This window comes from Saccharomyces cerevisiae, chromosome IV (assembly GCF_000146045.2).
Source record: "Saccharomyces cerevisiae S288C chromosome IV, complete sequence".
Lineage (NCBI taxonomy): Eukaryota > Fungi > Ascomycota > Saccharomycetes > Saccharomycetales > Saccharomycetaceae > Saccharomyces > Saccharomyces cerevisiae.
The window spans coordinates 1,256,992-1,277,191 of record NC_001136.10 but is presented as its reverse complement, the minus strand read 5'-3'; the positions used below and the strand labels follow the sequence as shown (position 1 = coordinate 1,277,191).

Sequence of the window (20,200 nt, the reverse complement as noted above, 5' to 3'; positions counted from 1 at the left end):
ATAAATAACTCAATTTCTGAGAATGTTTTTTATTAAAGACCTTTCGCTTAATATTACCCTTCATCCGTCCTTTTTCGGTCCTCGAATGAAGCAATATCTAAAGACAAAACTATTGGAAGAGGTTGAAGGTTCGTGTACGGGTAAATTCGGATATATTCTTTGTGTCCTAGACTATGATAATATAGATATTCAACGTGGGAGAATATTGCCCACAGATGGGTCCGCCGAGTTCAACGTGAAATATAGAGCTGTAGTTTTCAAACCATTTAAAGGGGAAGTAGTGGACGGCACAGTCGTTTCATGTTCTCAGCACGGGTTCGAAGTGCAAGTAGGTCCAATGAAAGTATTTGTGACAAAGCATCTGATGCCTCAAGATTTAACCTTTAATGCGGGTTCAAACCCACCATCATACCAAAGTTCCGAGGATGTCATCACCATAAAAAGTAGAATTAGAGTTAAAATTGAAGGTTGTATCAGTCAAGTGAGTTCTATTCACGCAATCGGTAGTATCAAAGAAGATTATTTGGGTGCTATTTAATCACTTGTTACTCCGCAACGCTTTTCTGAACGCCCGCCTTCGCCTTTCATTATCATTCTCATCCCAAAAGAACTGTGCATGTTATTTGCAATACTTCATATACGCTCTGTATTATTAATAGTATCATTAATTACGTCAATTGAAATTCAAAATATCATCTTTGACAGTAACATCTATCCTCTTAGACAACTAGGGCCATTGCAGTGTCTCGAAACCATTAATATCACTGAAAAGATGAAAAGAAAGGCAAATATATATTGATCACTAATTTTCTAAGCTAAAGAATCTATTCCCCCTCTGTTAAATGGAATTGTGTGAAATAAAATATTATAAAATCAGAACTTTGGGGGGGAAACATAAAAAAATGAGAAAAAGAAAACGAACTAACTAATGTTTAAGTAAAAGAACAAAAAGGTAGACCAATGTAGCGCTCTTACTTTATTAAGAGATTTTCTTGATAACGAAATGTCCTCCTTCTCCAATATCGAAACGAGTATCTTTCCATACACCATCATACATACCCTTTTCGAGAGCCTCCTTGACTACTTTTGATTTTGTCAAAAAGTATTTCTCCTTTTCATCCTCAACCTTCACGACACAATTATGCCAAGGTGTGGGAATATGTAAAAAATCTTCAAATTTGGGTTCATCAAGGTCTTCTAACGAACTAACAATAGAACACTGTTCGTTGGAGATTACTTTTATACCAAATTTGGGCCCGCTGTTAGTGTGCGCATGAATAGAAATTCTCAAATGATGAGGGAATATCAATTCCACTAAGTTCGAATACGCGTCATTTCTCTTAATCATGTTAAAAGCGATCATTGAAATGATTTTCTTGAATTTTTTTCTGGAATAACTTTGGAAATGTTCCAGTAGAGATAAATCTTCCATCATAAAACGTGAAAAGCCCCTATACAGATGCAATCTTGGATGTCCTTCTATTGCAATCTGCTTTCTCAAACGACCTGCATCTGTATCACAGCCTTTCATCAAAATCTGTCTCGACAAATCGGACTTAGGACAGATTTGAGTTCCTGTGTAGTGTGCAACTTCAACATCACTAACCCACTTTGGATCGAAAACTTTACTAGCTGCACCGCTAAAAAATAAATCGTTCAATCCACAAAAGCCAATGGCGTCAACACCAGGTATAGCCACTCTTTTATACAGTTCGTGCAATTTGGTCGTGTAAGTACTCACGACGTCATCATCGACCCCAATACAATCGGAGAAAACATGGCCATCACTAACTATCCAAATTTTCATACCCGGTGGATATATCTTGACAAGGTCTTGTGTGGCTTTTATTAATCTTTTCAAAGCGAGTTCTTCGCCTTTGTCAGGAACGGAACCGTACACTTTTTGCTCATTAGATGACTTACATGGAAACGCTGGCAAGATGCATTCAATTCTCAAATATCGATCGGTAAAATATCTTGAACGTTCAATAAAATAATCACGGCCACCAAAATTCCATTGATCATTAACTATTGTGTTTTTCAAATTTTTCTCAAAAAAATCTGCAAATAATTCGTGATACTTAACTTCTTTGGTTACAATTGGATGTTCACTTAGAGATAATTGAGATTGGTCTAAAATATGATATACGAACCAGTTATTGAAAGAATTTTCATTCTCAACTGTTGTAACACACCCACGAATCTGGCGTTCGTCATCGCGTGTATATTCAGAAATCTTTATTGCCACTCCTAAATTATTGGTAAATTTATTTGCTAAAGAAGCTGGCAAAATTCTTTCAGAAACCCGTCCACTTACTTCGGATTCAGAAAAGTCCAGATTGTGAATAGTGTTGATAAAGTCGAGCCATTGGTCTCCAAATTTACAATTCTGTTTTTCCTCTAAAGAGTAAAAATCGTCACATTTGTCGCTTCTGCAATACAGGGCCAGAAATTTACTATATGTAGACAAATCGGCCCCATTATGGGGAATATCAATATCTTTCAACGTATCAGTCGATGAAGAAAATGAAGAGGCAGGTGGTGATATTGACTGCTCGGAGCTTGAGGGCAAGTTGCTAGTAAATGTCATTTTTGTTAATGTCTCGACAAAGCTTTACCGAATTAGGATATTAACAAATTGTTTATTTAGTCAAGACTTTGCGGAGGAGCACAATTTATGTGAAAATTTATTTCAATATTTATACATCATTTTTGATTCTGAACCTATTTTCAGAAATTGTTTTACAACATCGTAGGGCAGGCACTATGCCCTTGCAAATTTTATGATATACTGTCCACTGAAAGCAATGCAATCAAAATTCAAATAAACTCCTGAGGGGCCAATAATATAAGGATTTTTAGCACGCGACGTCTGGGATTGAGTGCCATGTATGTAAAGACGAGCAATTACTTTATGTTCCCTTATTTGTGAGGGGTTCCTGGTTTGCTTTTTTCGATCAATTCTCCTGATATTATTGAGTAAATTAGACAAATTGTTAGGAAACAACAAATTCCGATGCTTACTTACCCCTTAAATTTTCTCATTGCTCTTCATTGAGGTTGCATACCTCACCATATTTGTCATAGAAGGTCCCTTAAGGCGCCTTTTTATTTTTTCTTGGCAAGAGAACCCTTTTATTTATGGCCAGACGCGCGTCGCAAAAAAAGGTAAACATCAATAATTTTCCTTCCAGGGACTCTCAATAAAAAGACTGTAACTTGTATTATCAAATTGAGAAGCAATTACGTATTCCACCCCTCATTACTTCCCCGATACAATTTATTTTCACTTCTTTCGATGAATGCAGTGATTTCTATCTTTCCCGAAAATTACAAGCCACGGACCACAAGAGGAATGACTGGTCATCCTGATGCGAATAGTATATTAGGTAGTGCAAAAAAATACATTAATTTTCTTGAAATATTTTCGTTTTTTCAAAATGGTATTTGATTCAGACTAAGAGAATAAATCGAAAAAAGCATTAAAAATGGAGTTGTTAAAGCTTCTGTGTTTGATTTTATTTCTTACTCTTTCCTATGTCGCCTTTGCAATCATTGTCCCACCTCTAAACTTTCCCAAAAATATACCCACCATCCCATTTTATGTAGTATTTTTACCAGTAATATTTCCCATTGATCAAACGGAGCTATACGATCTTTATATTAGGGAATCAATGGAAAAATACGGTGCTGTAAAATTTTTCTTTGGTTCACGGTGGAATATTCTCGTTTCTCGTTCTGAGTATCTAGCACAAATATTCAAAGATGAAGATACTTTTGCGAAGAGCGGTAATCAAAAGAAAATCCCATACAGTGCTCTTGCCGCTTACACAGGGGACAATGTCATTAGCGCGTATGGTGCAGTTTGGAGAAACTACAGAAATGCTGTGACAAACGGGCTCCAACATTTTGACGATGCACCTATATTCAAAAATGCAAAAATTTTATGCACTTTGATAAAAAACAGACTCCTAGAAGGACAAACTTCGATCCCTATGGGACCTTTATCCCAGAGAATGGCATTGGATAACATTTCACAGGTTGCCCTTGGATTTGATTTTGGTGCTCTAACACATGAAAAAAATGCTTTCCACGAGCATTTGATTCGTATTAAAAAGCAAATATTTCATCCATTCTTTTTAACTTTTCCATTCCTTGATGTTCTTCCTATTCCTTCAAGAAAAAAAGCCTTCAAGGATGTTGTTAGTTTTAGAGAACTTCTCGTTAAAAGAGTTCAAGATGAATTAGTCAATAATTACAAATTTGAACAAACTACTTTTGCTGCCAGTGATCTAATTCGTGCTCACAATAACGAAATAATCGACTACAAACAGTTGACCGATAATATCGTCATTATCCTTGTCGCTGGCCATGAAAACCCGCAGTTGCTATTTAATAGTTCACTCTACCTTCTAGCCAAATATTCAAATGAATGGCAAGAGAAACTCAGGAAGGAAGTAAACGGCATCACTGATCCAAAAGGCTTAGCAGATTTACCCTTATTAAATGCTTTTCTCTTCGAAGTAGTAAGAATGTATCCTCCTTTGAGCACAATTATTAATAGATGTACTACCAAAACGTGCAAGTTGGGGGCGGAAATTGTTATACCCAAGGGCGTATATGTCGGGTACAACAACTTTGGAACCTCACACGATCCCAAAACTTGGGGCACAACAGCAGATGATTTTAAACCAGAAAGATGGGGTTCAGATATCGAAACCATAAGGAAAAACTGGAGAATGGCGAAAAACAGATGTGCTGTGACTGGGTTCCATGGAGGCCGAAGAGCATGCCTAGGGGAAAAACTAGCCCTAACAGAAATGAGAATTTCTTTGGCTGAAATGTTGAAACAGTTTCGATGGAGTCTTGACCCTGAATGGGAAGAAAAATTAACTCCCGCTGGGCCTCTTTGCCCTCTTAATTTAAAGTTAAAATTTAACGAGAATATAATGGAATAAATATAAAACATGTAGAATTGTATATATACGCATATATGTATACAATCGCGACAACTTTTAGTGAAACTTCTTTGTATCCAGTGAAAATGAAAGGAACAGAACCTGACCAAAGGTCAGTAGAAAAAAAAAAAGCCTTTTATAGAAGTTCTTATCCAATCGTTGACATTTTGTCTGCTCTATTTAATGCTTCAAAAATCTGATCCCAAAAGTACTGGATATTCAAATCGAGACCAATTATTGTACCAACATCACTGTCATTTGGATATTCTTTTTCAATGATAATTTTCCCTGAGTTTTCGTTGAAAACATCATCAATGCAGGATATGTCCATTCTCTTGTAGCGAAATCCAACCGCAGACGATGGATCCCACCCATAAAATTCCAAAAGCGGCATCAAAGCTACCGGATCATGTATAGGTGGGCCCGATTCAAATCCTTGCATATCCTTGTAGGTATGAGCAAAAAATTGAAAAAGCTCCAAAAACAATTCTCGTAACTTGCTGTTATTCTTTTCGTTGTATATCATTTCGTTAACCTTGTAAGTAGCTATGGCCTTGTGAGTTAAATTTAGAGGAACTACTATACATTTGTCCTTTACATCGGGATCACGGAATATGTAATTCGCTGCGTCAGGATCAATCCAAACGTTGAATTCAGCAGAAAGATTTGGGTTACAGTTTCCTAGACCATGGAGTCCACCCCCCATAATGCTAATATATTTGACAGATTTTTTTAGGTATGGTTTACACCTAAAAACTGTTGCTAATGTGGTAAGTGCACCAGTAGACACAAAGGATATCTCTCCATTGTTAGCTAGAATCGCCTCTTCAATGGCCTCAATATACGTTTTATCAGTTCTTGCCTCAAATGTTGGCTTAGGTAGCAAAGAAGTGCCGTCTAAACCTGATATACCATGAATGTCAGGAGCATAATGAGGTTCCCTTTTCCAAGGTCTCTGTGCGCCTTTATAAACTGGAATCGCTTGTGCTTTGCCCATCGCAGTCAAAAGAGAACGGGCGTTGTAGTCAGTATTCTCTGGCGGTGCGTTACCAAAACACGTGCTGATTCCTAGAAGATTGAAAGCTGGATGGAAACAGCCTAATAAAATGGCTATGGCATCATCATGACCAGGATCACAATCTAGCCATATGGGTATTTTACTAACAGTCATCTTTTCTTCAAACAGTCGCTGGTTATTGCTGTCCAACCCTTCCCCAACCTTGCAGATGAGGGAAATTATCTGTTTTAATAAGTTTCGTGAGGTAAAAAAATCAGCAGATTCCATCAAAAGTAGTTGTCACGTATGTGTCAAATATCGCGTTACGTGGTGGTGAACAGAGGGAAAACGTAATCGCGCCTCACAGGTTACCGGTGAGGCTAAGGGAATAAACTTTGAGATAATAATTAGTTATACGTATACATATGGTCGCAGTTATATGCGTTGTCTATTGTACAAATTCTGCTGTATGATTCAAGTTACTGAAGGATATGATATGTCTATCATTGCTTGTGTTCCTGCTCAGGAATAAAGATGTCATTGCCCTGTTCAATAGCCATTCTAGTATGGAAAACAATGTCAGTAGATTCCCATGGATATGCATACCACTTGTCTGGAACAGTTTTAGCTGCAAAATAACGGTTCTTGTCATTCAACATTTCGGCAGGCAAATCTGCTTTCTTTGGTTTTTGCTTATCGTGTAGAACAAAAATCCCGAAGTTTGTTTTCATCTCTGGAGACTTTTCAGTATCGATACCTTTAGCCTTTGCCTGTTCAGCTGCATCCTTTTCCAATTCACTCAAAGCGTAATGAAGTGTGGTACGGGTGTCATCGACTTCGTCAACGATAAGAACGTTCTTGCCGACTAGATCTAATTTACATTGCTCGTAATCAATCCATTGTGTTCTGCTAACCTTAACACCAACTTCCTCAACTTCTGAGCCTACACTGTTCAAATCTTCGTACAAAGACAAAATAATAGCAAAAATTCTGATGGTTGGCACGCCGGGCTCCTTTAGGAACGTACGTAGGATCCTAGCAGGAATGAAACCACCACCACCAATGGCAATGATTAAGTCCGGCTTGAAATTCTTAATTCTCTCAGCGGATACTTGACATAGTTGATGTACGTTGTTGTACGAGATGTATTGCTTATCGTTTGCCGACATTATGGGAACGTAATGGATATAATGAACACGAACGGTAATATAAAAATAAGAAAGATTACAAGGCACTACATCGTATTACTCCAGCTAGATGGAGACTAAAATAAAAAAGTTACGGCAAACCAAACTGCGAAGGGGGAACAAAATCTAACGGAAATTGGGCTTATCAAACATGTTTAAATAGAAAATTCTATAGCAGCTCATCGCTACCCGATTTGGGACAGATGGAGGGGGAAAAATTTTTTTTCCTTTTCTTTCCTAGTAAACGCGAAATATAGAGAAAAAAAATGAAAGAAGTCAGATAAGCGGAAATGATATTAATTGAAATTAATCTAATTAATTTTTTCAGAAGAAAAAAAAAATAAGTGACTCGGAAGGGAAATATGTACTGTCTTTTCTTAGTTAACCAACTATGGTTGTGACGTAAAAGTGGAGTGCTTGCTTGATGTTCCAGATGGCCTTACTGTTAACGATGCCAGATGCAGTTCAAAAAGGATAAACGATTGTGGGGGTCTTTTGACAGATCTTCTTCGCGTGGGATACTTTCGTGATCTTTTTTTTTCTTTTTTCTTTTCTTACATTATGTGGTGAACTCTATATAAGTATTTATGTGCCTAGAGATTATTTTTGTATTCTGATGCGTGAAAGCATTTTATGCATGATATCCTCTATTCCATCTCAACGTCACTATATCCGGCTTCCTCCTCGCCGTCGCTCTGCTCCGTTTCTAAACGGCCATCTTGCTTAGATGAGGTATGCTTCTGTTCCTCTTCGTTGTCACTATCACCTTCTTCTTCTTCTTCACTGCCATAAGATTCTTCACCGTCCTCTATAAGGCCGGCATCATCGAGTTCTTCGTTATATTCAACGTCGTCTTCGTCCTCTTCGACAACTGGTTCGGATGAGTGGATGTCGCCTGCTTCATAGTTCAAAGTTTTGAATTTATTTATAGTACAGTCTAACCTTGCATCCAGTGCTAGTAGCCTTGGTAATAAGTCGGAACGCCTTTTCAAGGTGGAATGTAACGACGATAGAGTAGACATCAAATTTGGAATAGAAACCAAATAGCCACCGTGTATGATTAAACACCATTTTACCCAAACATTCAATGGGCCTTGACGGTGGGTTTGTCTTGCAATCCTCTCTGCCAACCTTTCTAAGAGAATGACAGCCAGTGCTGGTTTCAGACGGAAGATAGTATCCCTAATGACCCTCTCGTCACGATTATTGAGCACTGTTTCCAACAGTGAATGATCATTTGATTGTAGTGCTTGCGACAGAATTACTGTTACCGTCCCGGTTGTCGTAGCAGTCTTGAGATTGGAACCTTTTAAATTTGTTTTTTTCCCACTAATCCTTGCGACGGTGCTTGATTCTAGCTTATCACCAAATGTTTCTGTTAATAGTTCATTGGCCTGTGGGGGCTTGGCCTGTTCTTGTTCCAAAGAAGTCAATTCTCTTTCCCAGCTCTTTATAGCGTCATCAACATGCTTGAAGTTATCTCCAGAGGTGACTCTTGCATTACCTTCCACGTAGTTGGTGGCTGAGGCAAGATCTTTACCGTGTAGATCGCGATCGGCGGACTTATTTTTATTATTCCAATTTAGGGAAATTTCGACGGTATATTCATTAGGGATTTCTCTCCACTGCAAGTTCTTGAAGTAAGGCATAGTAGCATTTTGTAACCACGATACGTTCAAAAGGTCTTTATTAATAAATGCGTTATAAATTGGAACTTTCCTGCCGTCTTTACTGACGATTTGAATCTTTTTGCTGGATTTTTTGGACTTGTTGCCTCTTTTCTTTGTTGAACTCGATACCAATGGATCAACAAAAATTTCCAAGCTACCATCCTCGGTAGTGACTGCGATAGAATCGGCTTGGCCTGAATGAGATAACTCCTTGATATCTGATTCAGCCACAAGGACGCATTTGGTCATACCGGAATGAATATCATATACGTTCAAGAATCTATCACCCTCTGCGCCTGATATGAAAAATTCATTAGTTATAACTTGCAATGTGGACACTGGAGATACATGACCGGGAAATGTCATTACGACTTTTTTCTCTTCGATGTCTATTAAAGAAATGGAATGGGATGCAACCAAAAGTTGTGCAACAGAATCGCCTGCTGGAACAATGGTTAGTTTATTCAATTGAACGCAGTTGTTTATTCTAAAATGTTGTAACAGTTTGAATTGTAACAGATCGAACTGATAGAATGCGTCGCTGGAGTCGATACACCACAGTTGATTACCCATCAAGTCTATGTCTTTGATTTCGTAAGAATTCCCCGTAGTGAATTTATAGGTGACTTCGTTGGCCAATACGGAATATAGCCAAATTTCACCGTTATTCATACCCAATATAATAGCCACTGTGTCGGAAGAAGCCAGGTTTACCCATTTTAAGCACGTCACCTTCAATTTCGAGTCCTCTAAATACAGAAAATTCTCATTCCACACTGTATCAACTCCGGAGGAAGTGGCCCTTTGAGTGGGCTGTACACCAACGCGTTGCTTGTCCAAAGCTACAGTGACATAACACAAATACTGACCTGATGGGTCATAAGCGGACTGTAGAACAGGAGAATCCATCGGTAATGAACAATTATAAGGCAAATGTGTCTTTTACCCTCTTGCTAAGCCAAGTTTAAACTATATATGCTCTGCATCTATCTTTACATACATATATCCTATCCAATACTTGTTAATTTTTTCACCTCATCGCTTCAGCTGCGAAAGATTAGAAAAAGAAATGAAAAAAAATTGGATAAAATTTTTTTGTCAAGAAGCTCATCCCCGTGTTAAATGACAATCAAAGAATAAGGGGAACTGTACAACACGTTCAACCAAAACTATTGTAAAGAAATGCCACCACTATGCAGCATAGCCTGTTCATGCGAATAGTCGCCGCAAAAATTACGATCTGGTTTAATCAGCTCGGGCTCTTATCTTTGGCGTATTCCAGTATGTGCAATTAACTCTTGCACCACTTTAAAACGCCCAGCCCGCTGCACTCTCCCTCCTATATAAATGGAAGCGGTTTTTGGTCGCGCTTTTCGCCCTCTGCTCGCCTTGTCGATTTCTATCGTGCAGAGTTACCAGTATAAGGTGGGCAAGAAATCATAACGATATTTACTAATACAGTTGTACCTATTAATTAATTGATGGCTGGAGACTCCGATAATGTGTCGCTTCCCAAGGGTATGTTAGTTATATTGTTGTTGCAAAACTCAAGCTTTGATGCGGGTACTGAGCGGTTATACTAACTTAGAGAAAACACTGAATGATCTTAGCGACCGTACAAAAGATGATATCTGAAATACTGGACCAGGATTTGATGTTTACCAAGGATGCAAGAGAAATCATCATCAACTCCGGCATAGAATTCATAATGATCCTGTCCTCGATGGCTTCCGAAATGGCGGACAACGAGGCTAAGAAAACCATAGCGCCCGAGCACGTGATCAAAGCGCTAGAAGAGTTGGAGTATAATGAGTTTATACCATTCTTAGAGGAAATATTATTGAATTTTAAGGGTTCCCAGAAGGTGAAAGAAACTAGGGATTCCAAGTTCAAGAAGTCAGGTCTCTCGGAAGAAGAGCTGCTACGACAACAAGAGGAGTTGTTTAGACAGTCAAGGTCCAGATTACACCACAATAGTGTATCTGATCCGGTTAAGTCGGAGGATTCTTCTTGAATAGAAGCTTCTAAACAAAGTAATGCTATATACGAAAATAAACCACATGGGAATATGTTAAGCGCATGCATGTATGTAATAAAAACGAAGACAAGTCCAAAAAAAAAAAAGAACGAAAAAGAAACAACTTTTATATTTGTATATTAGAGTATAAACTAATATCCTTATTTCAAACTATCACATTCCACTATTTTTTTTGTGTTCTCCTCAGTGTTGAGAAACAAATTCCAGAATTACCTGCAAGGAATCTCTCTTAGATTCATCCAGATAATTTATGATTTTTTCGTACTTACCGGCATCTTCGTTTTGCAAATTCTTGAAAAAGGTATGTACTTCCTGGAAAACATTAATTTGGTCTAACACTGTCTCCTTCATATCATCATCACATTCGATAAAGTATTCTTCTTCTTCTTCTGGGGTCAGGTCTCCTTCTAAGGATTTGCCCTCGGTAACAGCATCACGGTTTCTAATTGCCTTTGGCAATGATAATGTCAATTCCACCAGTTTATTGGTCAGGTTATTTAGTAGTGGGCTGACACTATTAGGAACTTCAGGCATCTTCAAAAGGGTTAAAATGACCAGGACTTGTAATTTGATGGCGAAGACACTGTAGAACTTTTCATTAAACCAATTGGTAAAGAAATTTATAGTAAAACCTTCATTTTCCATTATTTGTAAAGTTTCGATTGGTTTAGCAAACAAATTGGCCAGTCCCAGTTTAACGATGCATTTAGAGTCCAATCCTAGCTCATCATTAGTGGATACTTTGATGGCTTTGCTGAATAATGGAATGTCTCTCATGGACAGTGCGAAGTACATTAGAATTTGCATAACATGCTCGATGTCGTAGTCAACTTCACTTTCCAGTTTAGCAGAGAGAATTTCTAGCAGAGGTTGAACATAAGTTTGATCTTGTGGGAAGCCGGTCATCACGATGGTTTCAAAAAAAATACTGTAGGCCTCAAAATAGTCCATGGCATAAGTTTGGAAAGAATCCAATATATCATGTAACAACTCCCATATTGGTGGTGCAATTTGGTTATAAAGCAGATGCGAAGAAATAGTTAAAGCATCCAGTAAGTCGACAGCTTCCGTAATAAAAGAAATTTGTGCATGAAGTACAACAAACTTGACCACGGGAGCTAAGGACTCGATTAATGGAACTTTATTCATTGACATGACCATAGTAGTCATTGTTTGTAACAATCCACTGGCCTGGATTTCCTGCTCTTGGTCACTTGCGCTGTAGGTTTCCGATGGATTTTCTACCAATGCTTGAGCAATACGTAAAAATTGTTCGACTAGGTTTGAAGCTAAATCTTTAGCAAATGGGGATAGTTCATCTGAAAATCTCTCCACCAATGCTTCCATGACTTCAGATAAGATATCGATTTCAAAGATTTTAGACAATTTCAATAGCTTTTCCATCATACCTGGAACATGAGCAGAGACCGCTGGGTGGATTTGAGGATTGGATACAATTAAACATTTAATGGCATCTGCGGCCTCAATTTGGACTGGTAAAACGTTACTGTTTAAGAAGTTGGTATATGTTAACTCAAATAATTGTGACAATATGTTCATATCTTTAAATTCTTCCGAATACAGCGCTATCGTTTCCAAACTTCTTGCAACCAAAAACATGTACTTATCCTGCGATAACAATGGCACGATGAAGTGTCCAAAAATATTCTCCAGAACGGATGGCTCATCTATAAACGAAAACAAGTTAGACAATGTTCTCAAAGCACCCTCTTCTTTAAATGCCATGTTAATATCACTGGAATTGGCATCGAATCTAGTAAAAATATCATTAATGAACGGTAAAATATTGTTCAGTTTCTCAGGACGTTTGGACCCAATCAAGAATATGAAATCTGCTGAAGCAGCATCTGGCGTAGAGCCTTCTCTGTTAATGTCAAAATAACGCCTGGTATATTCCTCTTGGTCATCTTCTAATAATTCGATGGATTGTTCATTAGCACACAAACATGGGAAGATGACGTTCTCAAAAATAATTTGTAAATGTGGCTCAATTAAAGGATAAAGTTGATCTATTGTAACACATTTCTCTAGGAATGAAATTAAGAAATACAAAGAGGAATCGGATAACCATAGTGAATTATTACCCCAAGCTTCAATATCCTTAAAAAATTCTCGAAGAATTATAGGAACAATAGTATTGAAGATATAGTCGATAAATTCCTTGGTGATGGCCTTTGTAATTTTGTTGTATCTTTGCAGGAATCTGTTTAAGTTACCGAACCCCCATTTGTTCACTTTAACCCTTTTGTCTAGGGACCTATCTGCGGGATCCAGTTCCATTACTTCGACTGGTAATGGTTTGGAACATAAATACAAATGTAGTTGCACCCATGACATAATTCTTTCAGGTTGGCTGAAGTATTGAGGCAAGTTGTTCAAACATGCATACTTGAATGACTTCAAAATGAGGTACAATATTTCATTAGATCTGTAATCCGTTTGACTACCGATATTAGAAGCTATCCCTTCCACAATAGGGAAAAGTTCTTCGATAACAGAATCAATATAATCTCTCGACCCAACCATGTCCCACCTATGAGCTTTACAAAGTTGGAACAGTAGTAGTAACCCGGGATAAATGTACGATGCGTCACCGCTCGATAATAAATTCTTGATAATAGGTGCTAAATCCCAATCTTCCTGACCAACAAGTATCCCATTTATGGTTTCAGTCAGGATAGGCCTAATGTGGTTATTTTCACAGTTTTTAACTAAAGTCTCGATTAACCTTTCCTTGATCGAAAGCTTTTCGTCAGCTTTTATACCATCTTCTCTCTTAGTATCCCATGATCTGTGAATCTTATTCTTCAAATAAATAGCAGAAGAAAGACGAACATTTAGCGCAAAATTATCATCAGACACTATATTAAGCAGAAAAGAAGTAAACCCAGGTTGCTTCTGGAACTCAAATAACTGCTGTTCTGCCTCTTTGATAATTTTTGCATCAGCAACCATAGTCTGCTCAATGCAGCTCAAAATTGCCTGTTCTTGTACCATTTCCTTTTTTGATTTATCTCCTTTGTTGTAGACGGGCGCAATGTTAAATGTTTATGACACAAATCGAATAGCAAATCTACACTGGGATGAAGCAGAGACTGCGTACTTGATATTTTGGTTGTACTTTATTGATTGAGATACTTGTTGATAGGTACTCATCTTACCATCTCATTTGGAAAAAAAAATATCACAGAAAAAAAAAAGTGAAAAACTTGGCTAGCGACGTCCGGTTGCGCGCGGAATAACGCTAAGAAACGTGATAAAAAAGTGGCGTCTGTATTTATTTCATTTAGTGTTGTCTAGATAGAAATGTACGTAATACTTTATGTAGACCTACGTTGAAGCATATATGGTAATCATTTGTAGAAGTCGAATTTATCGACGGTATTATCTGTCTTGACTTGAGTGGCGTAAGCTTCTTCCAGATCGCTTTGTAAGATGACATATCTGTTTTTCCTCACTGCTCTTAAACCAGCTTCCTGCATGATCGCTGCAATAACAGCACCTGATAGAGAGTCGTTACGAATAATAAGCGAGTCTAAGTCCGCTTCTGGGGCAAGGGACATCTTACTGGCAATGGTACCGAAAATCAAACGACGTTCACGCCTATCACGAAGTGAGGGAAACTCAATCTTTCTATCTAATCTGCCTGGTCTCAGCAAAGCTGGGTCCAATGTGTCTGCCCTGTTTGTAGCCATGATGACTTTAACGTTGGTGGATTGATCGAAACCATCCATTTGTGTCAACAACTCAATCAGGATACGCTGTACTTCACGATCGGAACCCGTTTGAGCATCAAAACGCTTTGTGGCAATGGAATCTACCTCATCTATGAATATAATGGATGGAGCATTTTCCCTGGCGAGTCTAAAGACGTCACGAACCATTCTTGGACCTTCACCAAGATATTTGTGAACAAATTCGGAGCCATTAACTCTTATGAATGCAGCTTTTGTACTATTGGCGACGGCTTTAACAAGCATCGTCTTACCGGTACCTGGTGGACCATATAATAGAACACCCCTAGGAGGGTCAATACCGATTTGCTCGTATAGATCAGCCTGAACTAATGGCAGCTCTACGGCTTCCCTGATTTCTTGCTTTTGCATATCTAACCCACCAACATCTGCATAAGTGACGTCAGGTTTTTCGTTTTCGCCCATTACGGATATGCTAGAGTCGGAATCAGGTGGTAGGATGTCAACTAAAGCATTTGAATGACGATGTAAAGCTACAGACATAGATGGCTTTAATAGTTCACGGTCTAGGGTTGATAATATTCTAACGACATAACTCATACCTGTGGTACTAGAAACAATACCTGTGTTCTGATCAATAGGTTCTAAGAATTGCCCGATAACTAATGGAACCGACTGGATTCTCTTTACTTCTTCTTGAGCTCTCTTCAATTCACGTTTCAAATGGCGTTGTTCGTCCTTAATATAGTCTTCTTGCAAAGTCAGCAGTTCATACTCTTTTTCTAATTTCTTCAATTTGAAATATATATCAGAATTCACATTAGACAGGGCACTGTTATTGTTGACTGTACCATTGAGTTGAGCCAACAATGATGCGTATGATTTGACGGCTGGTTTTTCTTCGACTGCCTTTTCGACAGGTGTCACAATACCTAGTTCCTCCATTCTTGTTGTGGTTTTTACTTTATAAATACTTGAATTTTATCCGATTGCCTCTTGTATAACTTATGAGTGAAAGGAAATAGGCAGAATTGGTTTGTCCACACACTGAGAATCTGAGCCCTATTACTTCCTATATTCATGGCTATACCCAATTACTGCAGATTTACTATTTTGCCACCTTACTTTCAGGAAAAATATGAAAGGGCACATCGCGCGCTACGAAGAGCCAAACATTAGAGAAATTTTGATTATAATGGATTACACCAGCTAAACATTAGCTAGGTAAGGTTAAGGATATTGAAACCAAAACGTGCTATTTACTGTGTATTTATGATTTTATTATGTACAAGGATAAAGGATGAAAAAAATGCATGCGTGTTTTTTTAACGATATTCTTGCGCAGTATATCATGTCATATCAGCCCGGATACCAAGATTGTCATACTCACTAAAGAAATTGAGTATAAGTAGAACTCTAAGGTGTCAAAGACTAGGGGAGCGTCAAGTTTCCTATATTGTATGCTTTTTAGTGTGACAAAAAGTGCCTTTATTCGTTCCCAAATATCTCTGAAGGATTTCATTTCTGTTGTAGTGGTCTCAGCCGTTGCAACTTCAGGCCTGTCGATTTCCGCCGTATTAATTTTACATTCACCTCTCTGTTCTATGTGCTCTTCAACGATCGAGTTTTCTGTGTTGCCTTGGTCTGTTACTTCCGATGATTTTCCAGGTAACAATTTATCCATCTTCATATTCTGCTCCTTGGCATATTCGTTGAGAGCGCTTTTGACTTTGTCTTCAAACGATCCTACTAACCTTTTCCGTTTCCAAGGTTCTAATAGTAATTGTAGGACAATAAACAAGAATATATTCATACCCATTAAGATGAATGTACCCCAGGTGGATGTTCTTCGGATTTTGTCTGACCATATTTGTTCCTCATGGTACCTGGTCAAAATTGCTCTATACAAGTCGTCATTTAGTTGTTCTTCTTTGCTTTCAATTTCTTTAACCTTGTTTTTTAGTTCTTGCTCCTGTCTAGCATTCAAGGCGTCATTTTTGTATAGCTGCGTAAATCTCTCTAAATCGCTCGAAGACCACGCGCTTTGCCTTTGCAATAATTCGTTAACTTCTCTTTGGGATTGAGCACGTTCATCAATGGCGTTAGCGTACTGTGCCTTAAACAGTTTGTGTTCTTTCTTTGTAGCTTCTAATTTTTTTTCCATTAGACTGATGCTAGATTTGAGCTTTTGAATTCCAGAATAACCGGTCACATCATTTAAAGCACGTGTGGCAGTAAATAACGTCTCCTGTAATGAGTCAAAATAAAACTCTAACTTTCTAGACCATTTTTTTCTATGTTGTTCCCTTTCGGAGGGCAATCCTTCAATTTTCGCACTGGTCAATTCATCTTTATTATAGTTTAAACGGGAATCGTTGATTTCATTCTCTTGCTCAGACAACTTCCTGTTTGCCTCTTGAATTGATTTTTTGGCCTTGTTAACTTGAAAGGATAATTGATCTCGGTGGAAGTTAAACCTAGAATACAATTCATTTAATTTCTTTTTCAAGTGCTGCCATTGAAGTTCTATATTTTCTTTCCAAACAGCGTTATTAGGTGTCCGTATTTCATTTTTATTAGTGCTGCCTTTATCAGGAGTATCACCGTTCTGTAGAGAATATGAACTATAATGAAATGGCCTGGTGAAAGATGACGCCCTCAACATTAATTTGTTAATGCTGAATACTAAGGGTAAGTTTCTTGTCGCCCCATAGTATCTCAACATCACGCAATTTTTTAATCACTGAGTTCACCCGTTACAATTTCACAACGAAAAAGACCCCAATGATCAGATAGTCCTCTTTATAACGCGTATCTACGTACATAATCTTTATTTGTATTTTTCAATTCATTTGGCTCACATTTATCATACCAGAAGGAAACCCATGCACCTCCATGATGAAATTATACAAAAATTTACATGATAATTGGTTTAGAACTGAGTCTACCACCTTTAAAGTTGGTCAAAGCCCTATGCCTCATGTCAATTGTTTGTAGTACTCTCCAGGCTTCCTCTATATGCCTTGGTTTGAGCGGGTTTATAACATTTTCAGGTCCATCAAATAATCTTTTCTTTCTATGTAATGTGGATGATGCAAATTCAAAGTTAGTATTATCTTGGCTAGATTGCTGGGATTTGTCCTTTTGAGTCTGTAATACCTGTTCTCTTTGTTTGATTTTCAGAGCTGTTTCCGTCAAAGAACAGACAATCTCAAAAGTTAGAAACCCCAGTATATCAATCACATCATCATGGGGTTTCCCCTCAGTTAATTGCGAAATTCCAGACCAGTCCTTGAACCTTTTATTCTTCCTAAATGTAAAACTTGCCTGTCGACAATCGGACCAATGCACGTACTCCTCTTTAGTCATGTTTCGTGTTCTATCGTCAGCCATTTTCAGCCTTTTCAAAGTGACTATATTAGCTTCTCGTTCATCCTCATCCATATCATCATTGTCGTCATTATTTTCTAAAGGATGTTCATTGAACATAAACTGCAATTCCCATGGCAGCTTAATTTGGGATTTCTTGACCTTCATCATGTTTCCACCATCTTTTTCGTCTTTCTCGCCACCACCTGCTTTTTTCAAATCATCTTCACCACCTGCCCCAGGATTTCCAGTGCCACTCGCTACACCGGCACTAGCATCTTGGTCCTTGGCGTTTTTACGCAAATCCTTCCATGACAGATATGTTCTCAAACGATTGACTTTGGCCTTGTCGTGTCTGATCAAGAAAATGACGTCTTCAGGGAGAATGCTCCTACTTCCCCTAAGATGCGCCGTTTTGTTTGACTGTAAAAGAATTTCTATCACTTGACCCCTCACTATATCTTCTATCAGTGATGTGGTTTCTACGGGTGGGTCGTTAATTTCACCAGAGACAAACATCATCTGTTGAATCTCCACACGATACTTATGCTTGTCCATCATTCCTGCCCTAATCTCTTGAATTTTGGCACGGTACCTTGTATGCACTCTTCCCCGGGTTCAGAGTGTCTTCAACCTTACTTTTTACTTTTCGTTTCCGCCGATCTATATTACATGGTTCGGATTTTCTTCTTTTCTGTGCGCTGCGCTTGAAGCCTCAAGAAAGGGCAGCTTTGAACAAGACGTTCTTGCGATAGAGATGAATGAGAATGCATTGAACGCAATGTATACCTATTTTGGCGGCATAAAAAACTTGTTTTCGAGATTGCAGTTGAATCTGAATGTAGCGAGGAGACGAACAAAAAATTGGAGTTCCTACTGTATTGCAAAGAAACTAAGAGACGCCCGCTAATGCTGCCGGAAATGTACGGTGATCTCTTAAAGTTGATTGACCGATAACGCAAAAATAATGCAGCAAACTGTAGATAACTCTTTTTTATCGTAATATTTCTATTAGTATCCAGATATTTCACTCCAAATCACAGCAGACGTTGGTGTGAACGGCATCAGAGTCCCAGGGGCTGAGATAAGTGAAAAAAATGAAATGCCGCCGGCGTATATATAACAGTTATTGTACCTGATATTATGCCAAGTCACTCACTAATCTCGAGAAAATAATTCTAAGACATGTAACCGAACATCATGTCCTTCGAGAACAAACTGCCAACTCCATTAGAAAACAACGATGCTAAGGGCCATATGGTCTGTACCCTGAACAAGACTACGGATGCCAGAAGAGCAGCAGAGACTTTGTCTATTGCTTTTAGTAACTCGCCAGCGTTTCATTTTATCTGCAAGAAAATCTTAAATATTCCTCTAGCTGAGAAGGTGCCTACAAGGACAATAACCACCGATATCATATCGCCATTCCTGGATTCACCTTATGGTGAGATCTCCGAAGTTAATACTTTCGATGCTGTTGCAGTGTGGAGTCTTCCACCTCACGTTCCGAAGGCAAGGAGTAATGATGCAAAGTTCAACAAGGACTTTATTGACGATTTAAATGCTCGCGTAAAGCAAGTCATTCCAAATGGCATCAATTACTACTATCTTTTCTGTATTGGTAAGAACTTAAATGAGAAAGGAATCAGAGGTTCTGTAAGGACTATTTTTGAAGAGTACAAAAGGAGAGCAGACGAAGAAAATTGCGCCATTGTCCTTGAAGCTATTGCCGAGCATGCTAAATCTGTGTACGAATATTTTGGATTTAGAAATTACATGACGTTCAAATACGGTGAGTGTGAGGTCGACTCTAACGGCAATTGCGATCCGAATGGTGAAGGGTTCACAGCCTATTTAATGATATATCATAAGGACGGTAATAAAGTCTTAAAAGAGTAGTTTTTGAGCTTTTTCTTTCCCCCCTTCAAGTAATTATTTAGAATAAAAAGTAGTGTTTAAAGACGACATTTTGGAGCATGCACTGTATAACCAGGTTCAAAAAAATTTCGCCTGCTATTGTTTTCTTTATTTTGAAGATGTGAGAAAAGTCTCATATCTAGTGAGCTTCAGTCTGTTTTTAGATGTAGTTAGCAATTACTATTTTAGGTATTTCTTTGCGCGGTTACGGTCTCAAGAATTTATATTACCACAAAACCTATGTAAGCTAGATCTTCTTAGCGAAAGTGGTTCAGTGGTTAGAATTCATGCTTCCCAAGCATGGGGCCCGGGTTCGATTCCCGGCTTCCGCATTTTTTGTGCAATTTT

At 38.2% G+C, this 20,200-nt stretch overlaps 12 protein-coding genes and 1 non-coding gene across 13 annotated transcripts, besides 1 other annotated feature; 5 read left to right on the top strand and 8 right to left on the bottom strand.

The window, feature by feature from the left end:
* Positions 1–22: 22 nt before the first annotated feature.
* RPB7 (DNA-directed RNA polymerase II subunit RPB7) lies at positions 23–538 on the top strand (the record flags this gene model as incomplete). Its single annotated transcript, NM_001180712.3, has 1 exon — positions 23–538. One exon carries the CDS (start codon positions 23–25, stop codon positions 536–538), a length of 516 nt encoding a protein of 171 aa, NP_010692.3.
* A 201-nt stretch (positions 539–739) lies between these two features.
* Positions 740–967: an origin of replication (ARS434; Autonomously Replicating Sequence).
* Positions 968–979: 12 nt separating this feature from the next.
* On the bottom strand, positions 980–2,590 carry DIT1 (Dit1p; the record flags this gene model as incomplete). The annotated part of the gene is made up of 1 exon (NM_001180711.1): positions 980–2,590. The coding sequence occupies one exon, from the start codon at positions 2,588–2,590 to the stop codon at positions 980–982; it is 1,611 nt and encodes a 536-aa protein (NP_010691.1).
* An 898-nt stretch (positions 2,591–3,488) lies between these two features.
* DIT2 (putative cytochrome P450) lies at positions 3,489–4,958 on the top strand (the record flags this gene model as incomplete). The annotated part of the gene is made up of 1 exon (NM_001180710.1): positions 3,489–4,958. The coding sequence occupies one exon, from the start codon at positions 3,489–3,491 to the stop codon at positions 4,956–4,958; it is 1,470 nt and encodes a 489-aa protein (NP_010690.1).
* Positions 4,959–5,106: 148 nt separating this feature from the next.
* Positions 5,107–6,129, bottom strand: URH1 (trifunctional uridine nucleosidase/nicotinamide riboside hydrolase/nicotinic acid riboside hydrolase; the record flags this gene model as incomplete). Its single annotated transcript, NM_001180708.3, has 1 exon — positions 5,107–6,129. The coding sequence occupies one exon, from the start codon at positions 6,127–6,129 to the stop codon at positions 5,107–5,109; it is 1,023 nt and encodes a 340-aa protein (NP_010688.4).
* Positions 6,130–6,458: 329 nt separating this feature from the next.
* On the bottom strand, positions 6,459–7,124 carry HPT1 (hypoxanthine phosphoribosyltransferase; the record flags this gene model as incomplete). The annotated part of the gene is made up of 1 exon (NM_001180707.3): positions 6,459–7,124. One exon carries the CDS (start codon positions 7,122–7,124, stop codon positions 6,459–6,461), a length of 666 nt encoding a protein of 221 aa, NP_010687.3.
* Positions 7,125–7,789: 665 nt separating this feature from the next.
* UTP5 (Utp5p) lies at positions 7,790–9,721 on the bottom strand (the record flags this gene model as incomplete). The annotated part of the gene is made up of 1 exon (NM_001180706.1): positions 7,790–9,721. One exon carries the CDS (start codon positions 9,719–9,721, stop codon positions 7,790–7,792), a length of 1,932 nt encoding a protein of 643 aa, NP_010686.1.
* Positions 9,722–10,293: 572 nt separating this feature from the next.
* Positions 10,294–10,826, top strand: NCB2 (negative cofactor 2 transcription regulator complex subunit NCB2; the record flags this gene model as incomplete). The annotated part of the gene is made up of 2 exons (NM_001180705.1): positions 10,294–10,330; positions 10,423–10,826. 2 exons carry the CDS (start codon positions 10,294–10,296, stop codon positions 10,824–10,826), a joined length of 441 nt encoding a protein of 146 aa, NP_010685.1.
* Positions 10,827–11,033: 207 nt separating this feature from the next.
* Positions 11,034–13,868, bottom strand: SXM1 (Sxm1p; the record flags this gene model as incomplete). The annotated part of the gene is made up of 1 exon (NM_001180703.3): positions 11,034–13,868. The coding sequence occupies one exon, from the start codon at positions 13,866–13,868 to the stop codon at positions 11,034–11,036; it is 2,835 nt and encodes a 944-aa protein (NP_010683.3).
* A 356-nt stretch (positions 13,869–14,224) lies between these two features.
* Positions 14,225–15,511, bottom strand: RPT3 (proteasome regulatory particle base subunit RPT3; the record flags this gene model as incomplete). The annotated part of the gene is made up of 1 exon (NM_001180702.3): positions 14,225–15,511. The coding sequence occupies one exon, from the start codon at positions 15,509–15,511 to the stop codon at positions 14,225–14,227; it is 1,287 nt and encodes a 428-aa protein (NP_010682.3).
* Positions 15,512–15,920: 409 nt separating this feature from the next.
* SHE9 (She9p) lies at positions 15,921–17,291 on the bottom strand (the record flags this gene model as incomplete). The annotated part of the gene is made up of 1 exon (NM_001180701.1): positions 15,921–17,291. One exon carries the CDS (start codon positions 17,289–17,291, stop codon positions 15,921–15,923), a length of 1,371 nt encoding a protein of 456 aa, NP_010681.1.
* A 191-nt stretch (positions 17,292–17,482) lies between these two features.
* On the bottom strand, positions 17,483–18,496 carry SPT3 (transcriptional regulator SPT3; the record flags this gene model as incomplete). The annotated part of the gene is made up of 1 exon (NM_001180700.1): positions 17,483–18,496. The coding sequence occupies one exon, from the start codon at positions 18,494–18,496 to the stop codon at positions 17,483–17,485; it is 1,014 nt and encodes a 337-aa protein (NP_010680.1).
* Positions 18,497–19,135: 639 nt separating this feature from the next.
* IAT4 (Iat4p) lies at positions 19,136–19,834 on the top strand (the record flags this gene model as incomplete). Its single annotated transcript, NM_001180699.3, has 1 exon — positions 19,136–19,834. The coding sequence occupies one exon, from the start codon at positions 19,136–19,138 to the stop codon at positions 19,832–19,834; it is 699 nt and encodes a 232-aa protein (NP_010679.3).
* Positions 19,835–20,112: 278 nt separating this feature from the next.
* Positions 20,113–20,184, top strand: SUF3. Its single transcript has one exon. It is a non-coding gene; the product is annotated as a tRNA-Gly (tRNA).
* Positions 20,185–20,200: the final 16 nt, after the last annotated feature.